Here is a 14365-nt window from a genome sequence, read left to right on the forward strand (position 1 = left end):
TGTGGAAAGCAGTATGGAGTTTCCTCAAAAAGCTCAAAATAGAAATACCATTTGACCCAGGAATTCCACTCCTGGGAATTTACCCTAAGAATGCAGCAGCCCAGTTTGAAAAAGATATATGCACTCCTATGTTTATCGTAGCACTATTTACAACAGCCAAGAAACGGAAGCAATCTAAGCGTCCATCAGTAGATGAATGGATAAAGAAGATTTGGCACATATACACAATGGAATATTATTCAGCCATAAGAAGAAACAAATCCTACCATTTGTAATAACATGGATGGAGCTACAGGGCATTATGCTCAGTGAAATAAGCCAGGCTGAGAAAGACAAGTATCAAATGATTTCACTTATCTGTGGAGTATAACAACAAAGAAAAAACTGAAGCAACAAAACAGCAGCAGACTCACAGAACCCAAGAATGGACTAACAGTTATCAAAGGGAAAGGGACTAGGGAGGATGGGTGGGAAGGGAAGGATAAGGGGGAAAATAGGGCATTACGATTAGCACACATAATGTAGCTGTGGGGGGGACAAGGGAAAGGCAGTATATACAGAGAAGACAAGTAATGATTCTATAGCATCTTACTATGCTGATGGACAGTGACTGTAATGGGGTATGTGGAGGGGACTTGGTGATGGGGGGAGTCTAGTAACCATAATGTTGTTCAAGTAATTGTACATTAATGATATTAAAAAAAAAATCCCACTAGCCACTGCCCTAAAAGTAAATGTGTGTGCATGCTTATCACTTTAAAAAATAAGTTATAATTCCCACATTAGTCGCCTCTTGTTTTTTGCCCACTCAGTAGTGTATACCACTGATATCTCTCACTTCAACAACTATGATTTCACACCATCACTATTAATAACCATGTAGAGTCCACTGTAGGTGTGTGTTATCATTTACTTAATCAGTCATCTACTACTGGACTTTTAAATTGTTGCTAATTTTTTTTACTATTTAAACCACTGTGCAATGACTCTCTAGCAAAAATGTCTCTAGTGTTAAGACGATCAGGAAAAAAACAAGAAAAAAATCTCAGGAGCTTCAGCTACCTATTATTGGTTAAGGTGCCCAGAAAGTTTTTGAAAGTTTATATGGTGATGAAGTAAGTTTATTTTAGAGTCCTTGCATTTGTCTTCCTAACTAAGAAAAAATGAGCAGCAACAAGCTAGCCTTCTCCGACAGCTTGTTTAGTTTAATGATATGGTAGGACAGAAAGTAATTGTTAGCTTAAAGTTCATTTACAAAGGGTGAAGAAACTTTTCACTTGTCAAAATTAATAAAAAATCATGTAAATGAAAAATAACTTAAGAGGGAGAACAGAGCTAAGGAGAAATATAACATCATGTTTCTATATTCTCACTGTTTAGGGAACACTGAACTAGTAAGTATGTACCTTAATAAAAAATAAGACTTTTGTTCCATATCTTGGTCAATTCATAATCGAGAAAATGAGAAAAGAAGTAAAGAGGAAGGGAGGGGAGTAGAGAGAGTGGGAAACAGATGGGGAGAGGGAGAGAGAGAGAGAGAGAGAGAGAGAGAGAGAAATTTCCTGTGGTTCTAGGACAGCCCCCAAGTTCTGGGAGACAATTCATTGCCAATTGTTTGATATGGTGCTGTGGTTCATGGGCTGGGGGAGTAAGGACTGGGTGTAAGGGAAACAAACCACCACACCTCTGAATCCTTTTTTTTAGGAGTCAACAACACAAACGTGATTTTAAAGGAAGTTTTCATTCCCATCTAAAGTTTGGATAATTTGAAGCCATGCCATTTAAGTAAACAATCAGACAATCTTATATTAAAGTATCCAACAGGACTTAGAACAATGTCAAGCACAGCTGGTAGGAAAACTAAACGGGACTCCAAGTACTCAACTCAACTAGCTTTTAATTCAGTTGGGAAGCTGAACAGATGGATCATTGAAGAAGAAAAACATAAGAGAGCAGAATCATCAGTAAACATGACACTACTTTGTGTGACCCAGAGCAGAAGCACTGTATGTAGTTCTGTGGCTCTCCAAGATTCTCTTATCTACAGAGTCAGAGGACTAATTATGAGGAGCTACAATTTTTAAGATTGAACTGAGGCTTTAAAATGCATAAAGTTCTTTATATTCATGACGAAAAACTCATTTCTTGATTTTTAAAGTAAGGTATAGCATCAAGTTTACAAAGCCCTTGAAGTATTGCAACTGAAGACTCCTTAAAGCCTTGCTACATTTAGGCAACAGAGATATTGCACTTGCCCCAGAGGCCTCAATGCAGTCAACAGAGACAGAGCTGGAGGTTCCTTATCTCTGGTCTAGAGCCTGGAGCTGGATGCTTTTTGCCTGGATGAAGGAAACAGCAATGGAAAATGTCCCCTCTGGAACTTTAAGCGGCCTGGTTTCTCTCCTCTGTTACAAATCCGAGAGTCATACTGATGAAAAGGAATAAGGGGACCCATCAGAAACAAATAATTAGTAAGAATAGTAATATTAGTGGAACCAACACATTGGTTTCTTCTGCTTAAGCATGAAATAAAACTGATACAGTGGAAAGAGCAAAGACTTCTGTAATGCAGTTAGCTGCTAGTCATGAGAAAGAAGCTATGAAGGTTAAATAACCAACTGATTTCCTCACTGATTTTCAATAATTTTTTAAAACCACTATTAAAAGAAAAGCATTTGAAGTTGACTGAGGAATGAGAAATGAGAGTTAAAGTAAACCTCGACCTTTATGAAATCTTTACAGTTAAGCATAGTCTTACTTTTATGTAATTTTAAGATTGTATAAGACATAGCAGTAAGGACTCGTTCTCCTTCAAAGATGTAGATATCCCATATTCTGAGGTTCAGTGTAAAGGGAATCTACATTAAAAACAAAACAGAAATAAGATTAACAGTTTGCCCTCCTCTAGCATTTAGAACTCTATGATTGGGTTTTGTAAATAAAATACTCACACGATCAAGGAAACATTGAAAAAACCATTTCATTGTGTAAAAACTTGTGTAGATTTCTTGAGAATCCTGAAAAAAATAAAGACTTCACAATTTCTGAATGGCAGCAAAGAAAATACTACAATATAATACTGAAAATTAAGAATGCTGTTGGAGGGAGCTGTCAAAGCTAAATATAAAACCATTTCATTACAAATCATTTTCCTGCTGGAGTATTTCTATTTTTTCTCTTCTTACTCCCTCACTGTACTTTGGAAACGTCACCCTAAGGATAAATCCTTCATATAGAGGGCTGTGATATAACATTTTGATTCTCTTTAATATACTTTTTATAGTGAAGCTGTCTTTGCTTTACTGAATAACTATATTTTTATAGAAGAGCATATACACGGTTCATGAAGGACGAGTTTGAATAACCTTTAAAATACTTTTTGCCCAATAAAAAAGCCTCCAAAATTACTGAGAAATCATGTATTTTAAAAACTATCTTGTTTATATATTTCATCTTCAAAGAAGTCATCTGACTCTATGAGTTAAGCCTGTGAAAGTTCATCAATAATAAATTTCACAAATCTAAAGCTCTTTAAACAACTGGGAATTATAACTACATAGTAAATAAAATGGTCAACACTATAAATCAATAAGGTGATTAGGACCAAAGGTTGCACTCAATTCTTCTAGCTTCATTCTTGGTATAAGTGGATGTAAGTCAATGTCACATCTACCTACCAAATGTTGCTTAAGCTTGGACAGAAACTTATTCAGTATTTTTTCATGATGTTCTTGAAACCTCAAGAGTTTAGGAAAACCTTGGACAAAAAAGCCTAGAATACAAACATAAAAACAATACTTCATAAACAATAACAATAAAAATCCCTATTTTAAAATGCAACATCTTTCTTTTATTTCAAACTATCAATAACAAAAACAAATCCAGTAGTTTACCAAAACATTTTCCTCTCCACAAAGGAAATAAGCTTTGTATATGTTTTAGGTCATGAAACTTGTAATCCAGTTTAGTGGTGGTGTTTTCTTTTTCTTTTCTTTTTTTTTTTTGCTAAAGATCCCCTATAACCTTGTAATATATAAAAGAGAACAGATTATTTCTGAATTAAAAGGGCAACTAAGAAGCTAAGAAAAAAATGGAAACTGAAGCTATTTATCAGGATTATCTGTTCTTGTAAAGTATCTTAAAACATTCCTTAAATGCACAAATTTTTATAGGTTATTCTAATATTGATTACTCTGTTTTACTGTTATATATTACCTAACAAACATTTTATTACCTTTTTCAGGTTTACTCTAATAATTTCATTAGTATCATGCTGCTAAAATTTTTATACTTTTTAATCCTGTGATACTTAATATCAGCTAAAACATACTGACACCATATGATCAATGCTGTATCAAAAATTACATTTCATCCCAACTGATTGTACAGTATAATCTACGAGATTTCTAGAAAGTAGCTAATAAATGGTAAGTTATTATTAATTTTGTGTATTTAACTCACAGAAGTTTCCATCTATTTTAATTCACAACTTTTCTTTCAGATATTCTACACAATCTAATAAAGGGCATATACTCAATGGATTTATGATTTCTCCCAGCCTGCATTTTATGTAACTTTGAAATTTAAGTTAATAGATGTCCAATGTTTTCAAGAAGAATCCAGGGGAAATAGCAGATTTCTTCCATATTCATGATGCATATAAGCTTCTTAATATTTCTAAAATGTAGCACAACTAAAGAAACTCTTTGTTGTTGTTAACTTAGTCTCCCAGACTTATTTGATCTTGGAATAAATTTTTTTCTGACACAGAACATCTATTTCCAAAAAGTGAAACTATGTTTCTCCAAGAACCCAAGGAACACACTGTTGGGAATCATTGCTCTGTGATCTCTGGGGAAGGACTGTTTCTTAACTAATTCTGTTTCCTAAGGTACGAGTAAAAAATTTCCAGAGACAGAGATTCTATTCCTCCCTCACAGCATTTTTCTCACAGTGAAATGATTTCATAAAAAACAATAGATACGCATCTGTGCCACTTTCATGGCCAATTTGATAGAAATGGGAATTGGAAGAATTTCAGGAAATAGTCTGATTTTGGAAAAGGCAGTGGCCCTCAGGAATCAACACCAGCTCATGGACGCTGAGAGAGCTAACATTTCACTTTACAGTGACAGCCCAGACTTGATACTTTAAACCTTATTTTCTTCCGCTCCCACTTCTTTTATACATTTACAAGTGATACCACTTTCAGAAAGGAGATGCAAGGAACTGAGGTAACAGTTATAAAATTCCATAGGCAAACCTAGAAACAAATGATCTCTAAATACAAACTTGCCCATAATAATTACCTAAACATTTATGTAAACATAAATGTTAGGACAAAAAAAAATTAATATTTCTTTATAGATAGATGGATGACAATAATTGCAAAAAGTACACTACCAGGTAGATTTAAAAGAAATGACTTTTCTAAAATTGGACAGTCTTCCACATAATTACATACTATTTAAATTATAACATTCCATTATACTTCAACATATACCAGCAACACCATCTCATGGCAAAGTAAAATAAAGACAAATAAGGAAGAGTTATTTTTCTTCAAGATACCTTTTTAAATGATACTGTCCATTGGATGATAGTTCAAAACAATGTATGTTACTTTTGTGGAATCTATTTATGGGATGCAAAGTATCCAAAAACAGTTACCATGCAGACAGTATTTATCTTTTAAAAATTTCACAAGGAACACTGAAGGAGATAGCCAACACACACACACACACACACACACACACACACACACACACACACACACACACACACACACACACACACACACACACACACACACACACACACACACACACACACACACACACACACACACACACACACACACACACACACTATGCAAAGTATCCAAAAACAGTTACCATGCAGACAGTATTTATCTTTTAAAAATTTCACAAGGAACACTGAAGGAGATAGCCAACACACACACACACACACACACACACACACACACACACACACACACACACACACACACACACACACACACACACACACACACACACACACACACACACACACACACACACTATGCAAAGTATCCAAAAACAGTTACCATGCAGACAGTATTTATCTTTTAAAAATTTCACAAGGAACACTGAAGGAGATAGCCAACACACACACACACACACACACACACACACACACACACACACACACACACACACACACACACACACACACACACACACACACACACACACACACACACACACACACACACACACACACACACACACACACACACACCATACACCAAGTACCGCTGCAAAAACCACATGGTTAAGAATGTGAAATTGAATAAACTACGTCATGATTTTGAAAATGTTAAAATATCACTTTAAACATGGGGCAGGTTCCCTGCCACACAGACATAAATATTCACAAACAGAACTTAGACGATCCATTCTCAGAGTGATTAGTATTAAAATTTGTTTTTAATTTTGTATTATCACATGCATGGCACTAAAAAAAGAATTTTGCATTATATGGACAAATACTACTTTTATTACCAAGAGTAATAAAACTCTTTTATAACTCTCTTAGAGTGTACTGTATATGCTTAGCAAATGTAAGGAAAAGGCTATTAAAAACTTGAAAACCAAAAAATTATGCAAGTTTTGAAATGTTAAATAATAAAGTGCCCAGAATGTATTATCAACCTTTTACTGTAAAATGGAATCAATCTTAACAGCCAACAGATCTAAAACACACCTTTGAAATACAAAACGACTATGTATCTTTCCTTTAAAAACCTAAATGTCATCTCAGTTAATATTCTTTGACAAACACATAGCACAGTATCTACTCAATAAACATTTCACTGAAATGATAACTACATGACTGTCTAAAAGTTTTGATCAAAAGGCATCTTTTATTGCTCCCCCTAATACAGATTTTCCTATATTCCTCCAAACCTAAATTAGTTTCTTCTGACTAGGGGTAAGGAAAGAATTTTAAAATGCCAACAGTGTACTTGGAGTAAACATAAAGGAATATAAATGTGAACAGAAAAATGTAGCAAAGTTCAATATAGAAGAATGAAATGAGAAATTAGTAACAAACACTAGTTAACTGAACAAATCCCTAGACATTAAGTTTTTGTACTTTACCAGGCATTTTCCAAAATTTGACTTTGTTTTGATTTACCTTTTTCTCCCTCCCTTGTTTACTTATGGTTCATGATAAAACTAAGGGTTTTTCTTACCATGCATGGCATGTTTGGGGCCTGAGAAGAGTTTGACGAGGGCCCAGAAGGCATCTTCTTCATTCATATACATTAGGAGTAAAGCTGTGATCTGGCTCATCCCCTGACAGTATCCAACTTCCTGAAGAGTAAATGAGAACAAAGAAACTGGGGGTTTTTAAATCATATTAAATGTATATGCACATATTAAAAAACTGATCTATAAAATATCGAGAAAACGCCTAAACACATTATTTAATGGGCAATTCTACAAATACTATAATCTTTATAGCACTAAGCTATATACTATAAATAAAAGAAAATAAATCTGTGTTCAAGAATAAATGTAGAAGTGTGGACAAACTCTGAAGCTACATGGATTCTTATTGTTCCCTTCTCAGTCCCATTATACCTTCTGTAAAGAGTGGTAATAGTTTATTTTTCTTTTTTATATATTATTGTCAACTCAAAATTCCTCCTCTTTGCTCAAATGCTAGCAAATTTCTCTCCCCCTACAGTTCCCAACTGCTCTTTTCTCCTGGATTTCTTGGCCCTTTTACAGACACATTTTGAGATACTCTTGCAGCTTATGTCCCTCTCTGAGAACGGCCCATTCTCTCCATATTCCCTGCTTTTCATGTGGCATTAGGGATTCATGTAATCATATGAACTAAAGCGGATGGAGCAGAAGACACCTGACCCCAGAGGAACACTTAATCAGTTATTCTCTCTAGGAAATCTGAATAAAGCCATAGAGACTATAATTAGATGTGGTGTGGACTTGAACAGAATGATCACAGTAAGTTTATGGGTGTAATTTTAGCCATGGAAAAACTGATAAGGAGGCAAAAAAAGCAATCTGGAGAGGGAAACTGTAAAAAAAAAAAAAAAAACCGTTTACAGAGACAATTAGTGTTACCATGTGGCCCCAGAGAAGAAGACAGAGTAAGCATAGCTATCTTTCTTACTGAAGGCTTCCTACTTATGCAGCTCCAGTTCCCATGAGGCCCAGCCATTGCTTCATTTCTATGAGAAGTCTCTTTAATCAATGACTTTTAACTTTCCCAGTCTGAGTGAATTTCTTGCAACTTAATGATTTAATTACAATAAATTATATATCTCAAGGTTCAAGGTTGTCATCCCTGGAACCTAGTCAAGAAGCATTTATTTAACATCGGTAACAAAAATTGATCACCAAATTACCACCTCCCACAATGACAAATCCTTAAGAACAGCACATTCTATTACCCAAAGTTGAGTTTTAGCCTAGTCCTGGGAATAGCAAGTAGGCACATATGGTCTCCTGTTTGTACCTCACCAAGAGGATAAAATGTGACCCTCAAAGAAAACCTCCCAGGGGTAATGAAGAGTGAAGAAAAATCAAGGAAAAATTATAGTCACCAACTTCCTGTCTTCTGGCACTGCTCATTCCCAGTCCTACTGCTTAAACAGAAAAGACAACACAAAATGTAACAAACCAAAGCAGTGTAGGGGAAAGAAGAGAGATTCACAGGCATCCTGTGGTTTTTTTTCCTACTTCCAGATCAGCTCTGCTCTGGGGCCCCAGGGTTTCTGTAGCAGCCTTGGGAAGATCTGCTGAGCTAAGACACTGCAGAGACCATCTAGCCCTGAGATGAAGAAATGCTGGGCAGCAAGGGCCAGAAGACTTCCTCCAGTTCCTCAGATTGTAACTCAAAGAGCTGCGGGCAGGCCGCTCCCACTTACCGTGTTATAAATAGAATATGCAGCCAGAACATGGAATAAGGATTGTTGCCTAGAGAAAAGAAAATTGACATTAACACAATTCAGTTATTTCACTTAGTTTTACTTTATAAACTTAAAAAAATTAAACAGGCTACTACAGGAAAAGAAATAGGTAATCCTATTTATTAAATAGGATAAAATGACTACTGTAATAAAGAACTGATCCCAAGCTCAAATTTAAACAATACACAGTGTAAATTTGAGACTAGATAGCATTTACTCTGATAGATTTTATACCAAAAAACATAAAGGGTTTCACAGTATCTTAAATTTGTTGCCCTCTTTTATCAAGCTGTGGTCACCATAAAACCCTCCCCAAAGAAGCAGCTAGCCTGAGAGAACTACGGGATGGCCTGTGGAAGCCTCAGTCAACAGCGCCAGCCAGGTGCAATACCTCACTGGGCTGGGGTGACATTCTTCAGGAGCCTGTGCGTGCTCTCAATCTGCCTCCAGTAAATGGTGCTGTCTCGCCAGAGCCAGGATCCAGGGGTCCAAGATTCAAGGGGTGTGAATGAAAGTGGTTTCATCCACTGTTGTCCCCAGTAATTCATTAGCAAAAGGTTTGCTTCCCATCCTGTCAACCTCATGCTCTACTGGTCTAGAGGTCTTAGTTCCAAGGGGAGGAATGCTTCCACCAGGATAAACAGCAATGATTCCATGGAGCTAGAAGTCAGGACTACCATCCAACCACTTAGGGCCCTAAAGCCTCTGAATCAGCAGGCAAAGAATGAGTGACCATGTTGGCTGGAGTGATTGATCTTGGTTACTAAGGGGAAACTGAGTCACCACTACACAATGGACATGAGGAAGAGAATGTCTAGCACACAGAATACCTAGGGTGTCTCTTAGTATAACTGAACCTTGCATTAAAGACCATGGAAAAGTGTAACCATCTGATTCAGGCAGGACTGCTATTGGTCCAGACCTTTCAGGAATAAAGGTTTAGGTCACTGCACCAGGTGAAGAACCGTGACCAGCTGAGGTACTTGCTGAGGGTAAAAGGGATATGGAAGGGGTAGTGGAAAGGGAGCTATAACTCAACTATGACAATGTGCCTAGATGCAGAAATGACAATTATAACTGTTATGAGCATTTCTTCCTTATTCCTTATTCTGGTATGAATCTATTTGTATACACAGTAAAAATATTTTCTTTTCCTCCTCTTTCCCCTTTTAACCTATTAGTTATATAAGTCATATATATTAATAATAGTTAACTTTATATCAATATTTAGGTTATAGAGTATCAAAGCAGAAGAGTGAACATCATGCAAAGACTTTGTATTTTCCTGTGAGAAAAAGGTTAGTGTATTTTCAGTCCCAGGCATAAGAGTTGTATCATGTTAGGCAGAAGTATGACTTTTTACTGTCTTTATTTGGCAATTAAGCTGATAAGCATGTATTGTGATGGCAGCTTTATGCATCAACTTGGCTAGGCTATAATACTCAGTTGATTAAAAACACTGATCTAGGTGTTGATATAAAGCAAGTATTTTGTAGATGTGATTAAAACCCAAAATCAGGTGACTCTAAGTCAGGGAGGTTATACTAGATAATCTAGGTAGGCATGATTCAACCAGTTATAAGGTTGTAAGGGCAGATCTGAGGCTTCCCTGAAGAAGACATTCCTCTGTGGTCAGCCGCCCAGCTCGCACCTAGAGCTGCAGCCTGCCCCTCCCGGTGGCCTAACCCACAGAACTTGCACTTGCCTAGTCAGCCCCCTCAACTGAGTGAGCCGATTCCTCACAAAAAATACCTTAATAGGTATCTCTTACTGATTCCACTTCTCTGGTTGAATCCTAAATAATAGAGGTTAACAAAATTGTCCCTTTCATTCATACACTGCCATAGTCATTTCATTCATTCATTTCTCATTTTTTTGTTTCATTTATGCATGAGGTCGTTTTAAGGGTTACTGACATGGTTCTCAAAAAGTAATATCTCTAATTTCTTTTCTAAGACTTTTAATAAAAGTATAGACTATATTTTAAAGAATTCCCACATCATGAGATGATTCTTTACCAATTTTATAGCACCTATCATATCAAAGTTTAAAAAAATGTAAGTTACCTTATAGCCTAAGTTTCACAAAACGTGGGTCAAATGATCTGCAAAAGGTTAAACTTTTAGGACTTGAATTAAAATCACATGACACATTCTAAACACTCACATTTTAAGTTAACAAAGACTTTGATAAAGACTATTTATAAATGCTATTTACATTTCATAATATTACACTTTACTTACTTAACACCGTATCTGTCTCTAAACATAATGTGGTCCCTAAATGTACGGTTGACATCAAGGTCTATTTGTCTGATATCAGGTGAACAACCCCATGCTCTGTGTTTTAATTTCTGAAGAGGAAAAAGAGGGAAAGAAAACACATTTTTATGAAAGATCAGTTGTTGAAATGTCTACGGCATATAGTAAAATAATTCTCATTAAAAACTTTTTTCTGGTTTAGGAAAATCATTCCCATGGTTCAAAAATAGAAATAACATAGAAAGGCACAGTATGAAAAGTTTCTCTCCCAGCCATGCCTGCATCCCTCCTATACCCATTCTCTCCCTCTTCCCACCTCCTATCTTCCCTCCTATCCTATCAGTATAGATTTTAATTTTAAATACAGGAGTTTTTGGAGTTTGCATTGCTAAGACTATGTAAAACCTCTTCACAGCTAGGCCACACAGCCCACTATGATTTTCTTCTTCCCAGCATATTTTTGTTTTCCGTGGAGCTAATCATTGCCTTGTCTCTTGATTTGCTTCATTTTCTACAGACTTGTCACTAATTTAACCCCAAACTCATTTTAAATTGCATAAATCTCCTCTGGTGACACTGACAGAGAACAGGGATTCTCCCAAGTTCAGCTCATTGCAGGCCTCTCTCCCAGTGCTTTCTGACCTGTGGGGGTCTTGGGATCTCCCCTCACCATCTGCTAGATCTTCCTTTGCTCGGGTCCCCTGCTTCCCAGATCCCACATCTTTCTTGGTGTATTCCCTCGTTCTTGAGGAGCACATGCTCCAATAGATCCTGTGAAAGGGTGTATGGAAGATAAATCTTTGAAACTTCGAATGTCTAATAATTCTATCTTTTTACTTAAGTGTTTAGTTGTTTCAGAATTCCAAACTAGAAAATATTTTTGCTCAAAGGCATTGCCTTCACTGTCTTCTAGTTTCTGGTGCTGCTATTCTAAGTCTGGTTTCCTCGTATGAAATCTGCTTTTTCTCTCTAGAAGCTTGTATGTGTTTCTCTCCACATTCTGGAACTTCACATTGTTGTGCCCGGTGTGGATCTATCTTTATCCAGAGAGTTGGGCACTTGATAGATCTTTTCAATCTTAAAAACTCATACGTCTCTCAGTTCTGAGTAATTTTCTCCAGTAATTCCTTCATTGGCTTCTTCATCTTCCCCTCCCACATTCCTGTTTTTTCTCTCTGGAACTCTTATTATTACAGTTTAGGATCTCCTAGGCTGTCACTTAATTTTCTTGTATTTTTTCTATTATTTTCCATCTATTTGGCTTGATAATGTACTTTCTGGAAAATTCCTTCGATTGTTACTTGCAAAGTCTCCTCTAGCACCTTTCATTTCTATTGTAATTTGTTATAATTCATAAGGTCTTTGTTGTACTGAACGTTCCTTGCTATAGCCTTCAGTACTTGTGTTAAGGATGCGCTATCTCTATTTCAATCCTTCTGAAGATATTGATAGTTTTTCTAAGTTTTTTTTCTTGTTCTAGAGATGTTTTTTACAAGTTGCTTTGACCCATTTATTCTCATTTATCTTTCAAGTGAGCTCTTTTCCTCAAATGAATAGTGACTCGTCATTGTCTGCTTGTATTTAAAAGTAGAACACTAAAAGCTGATGGAGAACTGTGTGTGCAGAGGTGGGGCTTCACAACGTTGTCTTCACTGCAGAGTGACCTGGCTGGACGGTTTCACTGGGGTTCCCCTGAAGACAGCATCTCTGGGTTTATTTTCACAGCTGGTTATATTCCCCAAAGAAGGTTCTTCCGATCTCCCGTCAGGAAGACAGCACCAGGTTGCCAACATTCTAGGAATGGAGTGGAACAAAAGGCTGGAATGCCCCAAATTCATACACAATTTCCCCATGCTATCATTACGACAACACACTGTCAGCGTGCCTGTGTTCTCTCCAGTCCTGAGGCCCTCCGTTTTATCCTCTCCAAAGAGTAAGCCTCCAGTCTCATTCTAGGAGTATAGAGGGACTTAATAGTTTTACTTGGTTCTGCAACACACTTTGACCACTTCTAGTCTTTAGAGCATCACCTCCATTTCCAGAGGTACTGGAGTTAACAACTGCCGTATCTTTGGGGAGATTCTGAAATATAAATCAGGTTGCTTCTCCAATTTCCCTGCCAGGCTAGGATTCAGTTTTCTCAGATTCACTAAGCCTACTACATGTTTGTCTGAATTCTGGTTTCCAAAAACTGGCAGTAGTTATCTCTTTTCCGTTTTCCTATTCTTGTGGGGTTTGCCTTTTAAAAAACTCTGCTATCAGCCAGGCAGGAAGCAGAAACCCTGACTGCGCACAGCTGCGCAGCACAAGCCACTAGAGGTCGCTGTTCTCCCAGGAGAGGAGGGCCACAAACCCACAAGAAAGGAAGTCCTTCCAGCCGTCACTCGTCCCAGCTCTGCAGACTATTCCTATCACCATGAAAAGGCAAAGCTACAGGCAGACAAAGATCACAGAGACAACACCAGAGAAGGAGACAGACCTAACCAGTCTTCCTGAAAAAGAATTCAAAATAAGAATCATAAACATACTGACAGAGATGCAGAGAAGTACGCAAGAGAAATGGGATGAAGTCCGGAGGGAGATCACAGATGCCAGAAAGGGGATCGCAGAAATGAAACAAACTCTGGAAGGGTTTATAAGCAGGATGGATAGAATGCAAGAGGCCATTGATGGAATTGAAATCAGAGAACAGGAACGCATAGAAGCTGACATAGAGAGAGACAAAAGGATCTCCAGGAATGAAACAATATTAAGAGAACTGTGTGACCAATCCAAACGGAACAATATCCGTATTATAGGGGTCCCAGAAGAAGAAGAGGGAGGAAAAGAGATGGAAAGTATCTTAGAAGAAATAATTGCTGAAAACTTCCCCAAACTGGGGGAGGAAATAATCGAACAGACCACGGAAATACACAGAACCCCCAACAGAAAGGATCCAAGAAGGACAACACCAAGACACATAATAATTAAAATGGCAAAGATCAAGGACAAGGAAAGAGTGTTAAAGGCAGCTAGAGAGAAAAAGGTCACCTATAAAGGGAAACCCATCAGGCTAACGTCAGATTTCTCAACAGAAACCCTACAGGCCAGAAGAGAATGGCATGATATATTTAATACA

At 37.1% G+C, this 14365-nt stretch overlaps 1 protein-coding gene across 8 annotated transcripts in view; it reads right to left on the reverse strand.

The window, feature by feature from the left end:
* Window positions 1-14365, reverse strand: part of USP6NL (USP6 N-terminal like) — a 218951-nt gene that overhangs the window by 27569 nt on the left and 177017 nt on the right. For 7 of the 8 annotated variants that reach the window (XM_057498185.1, XM_036908138.2, XM_057498188.1 and 4 more), the window contains 6 exons: window positions 11230-11339; window positions 8945-8993; window positions 7241-7361; window positions 3678-3772; window positions 2952-3017; window positions 2759-2858 (listed from right to left, as the gene is read on the reverse strand). In XM_057498185.1, coding sequence (XP_057354168.1) covers window positions 2759-2858; window positions 2952-3017; window positions 3678-3772; window positions 7241-7361; window positions 8945-8993; window positions 11230-11339 — 541 coding nt within the window. The remainder of the gene's footprint in view (window positions 1-2758; window positions 2859-2951; window positions 3018-3677; window positions 3773-7240; window positions 7362-8944; window positions 8994-11229; window positions 11340-14365) is intronic. The other variant, XM_057498187.1, reaches the window with a different exon arrangement.

The sequence above is a fragment of the Manis pentadactyla genome, chromosome 3 (genome assembly GCF_030020395.1).
Source record: "Manis pentadactyla isolate mManPen7 chromosome 3, mManPen7.hap1, whole genome shotgun sequence".
NCBI lineage: Eukaryota > Metazoa > Chordata > Mammalia > Pholidota > Manidae > Manis > Manis pentadactyla.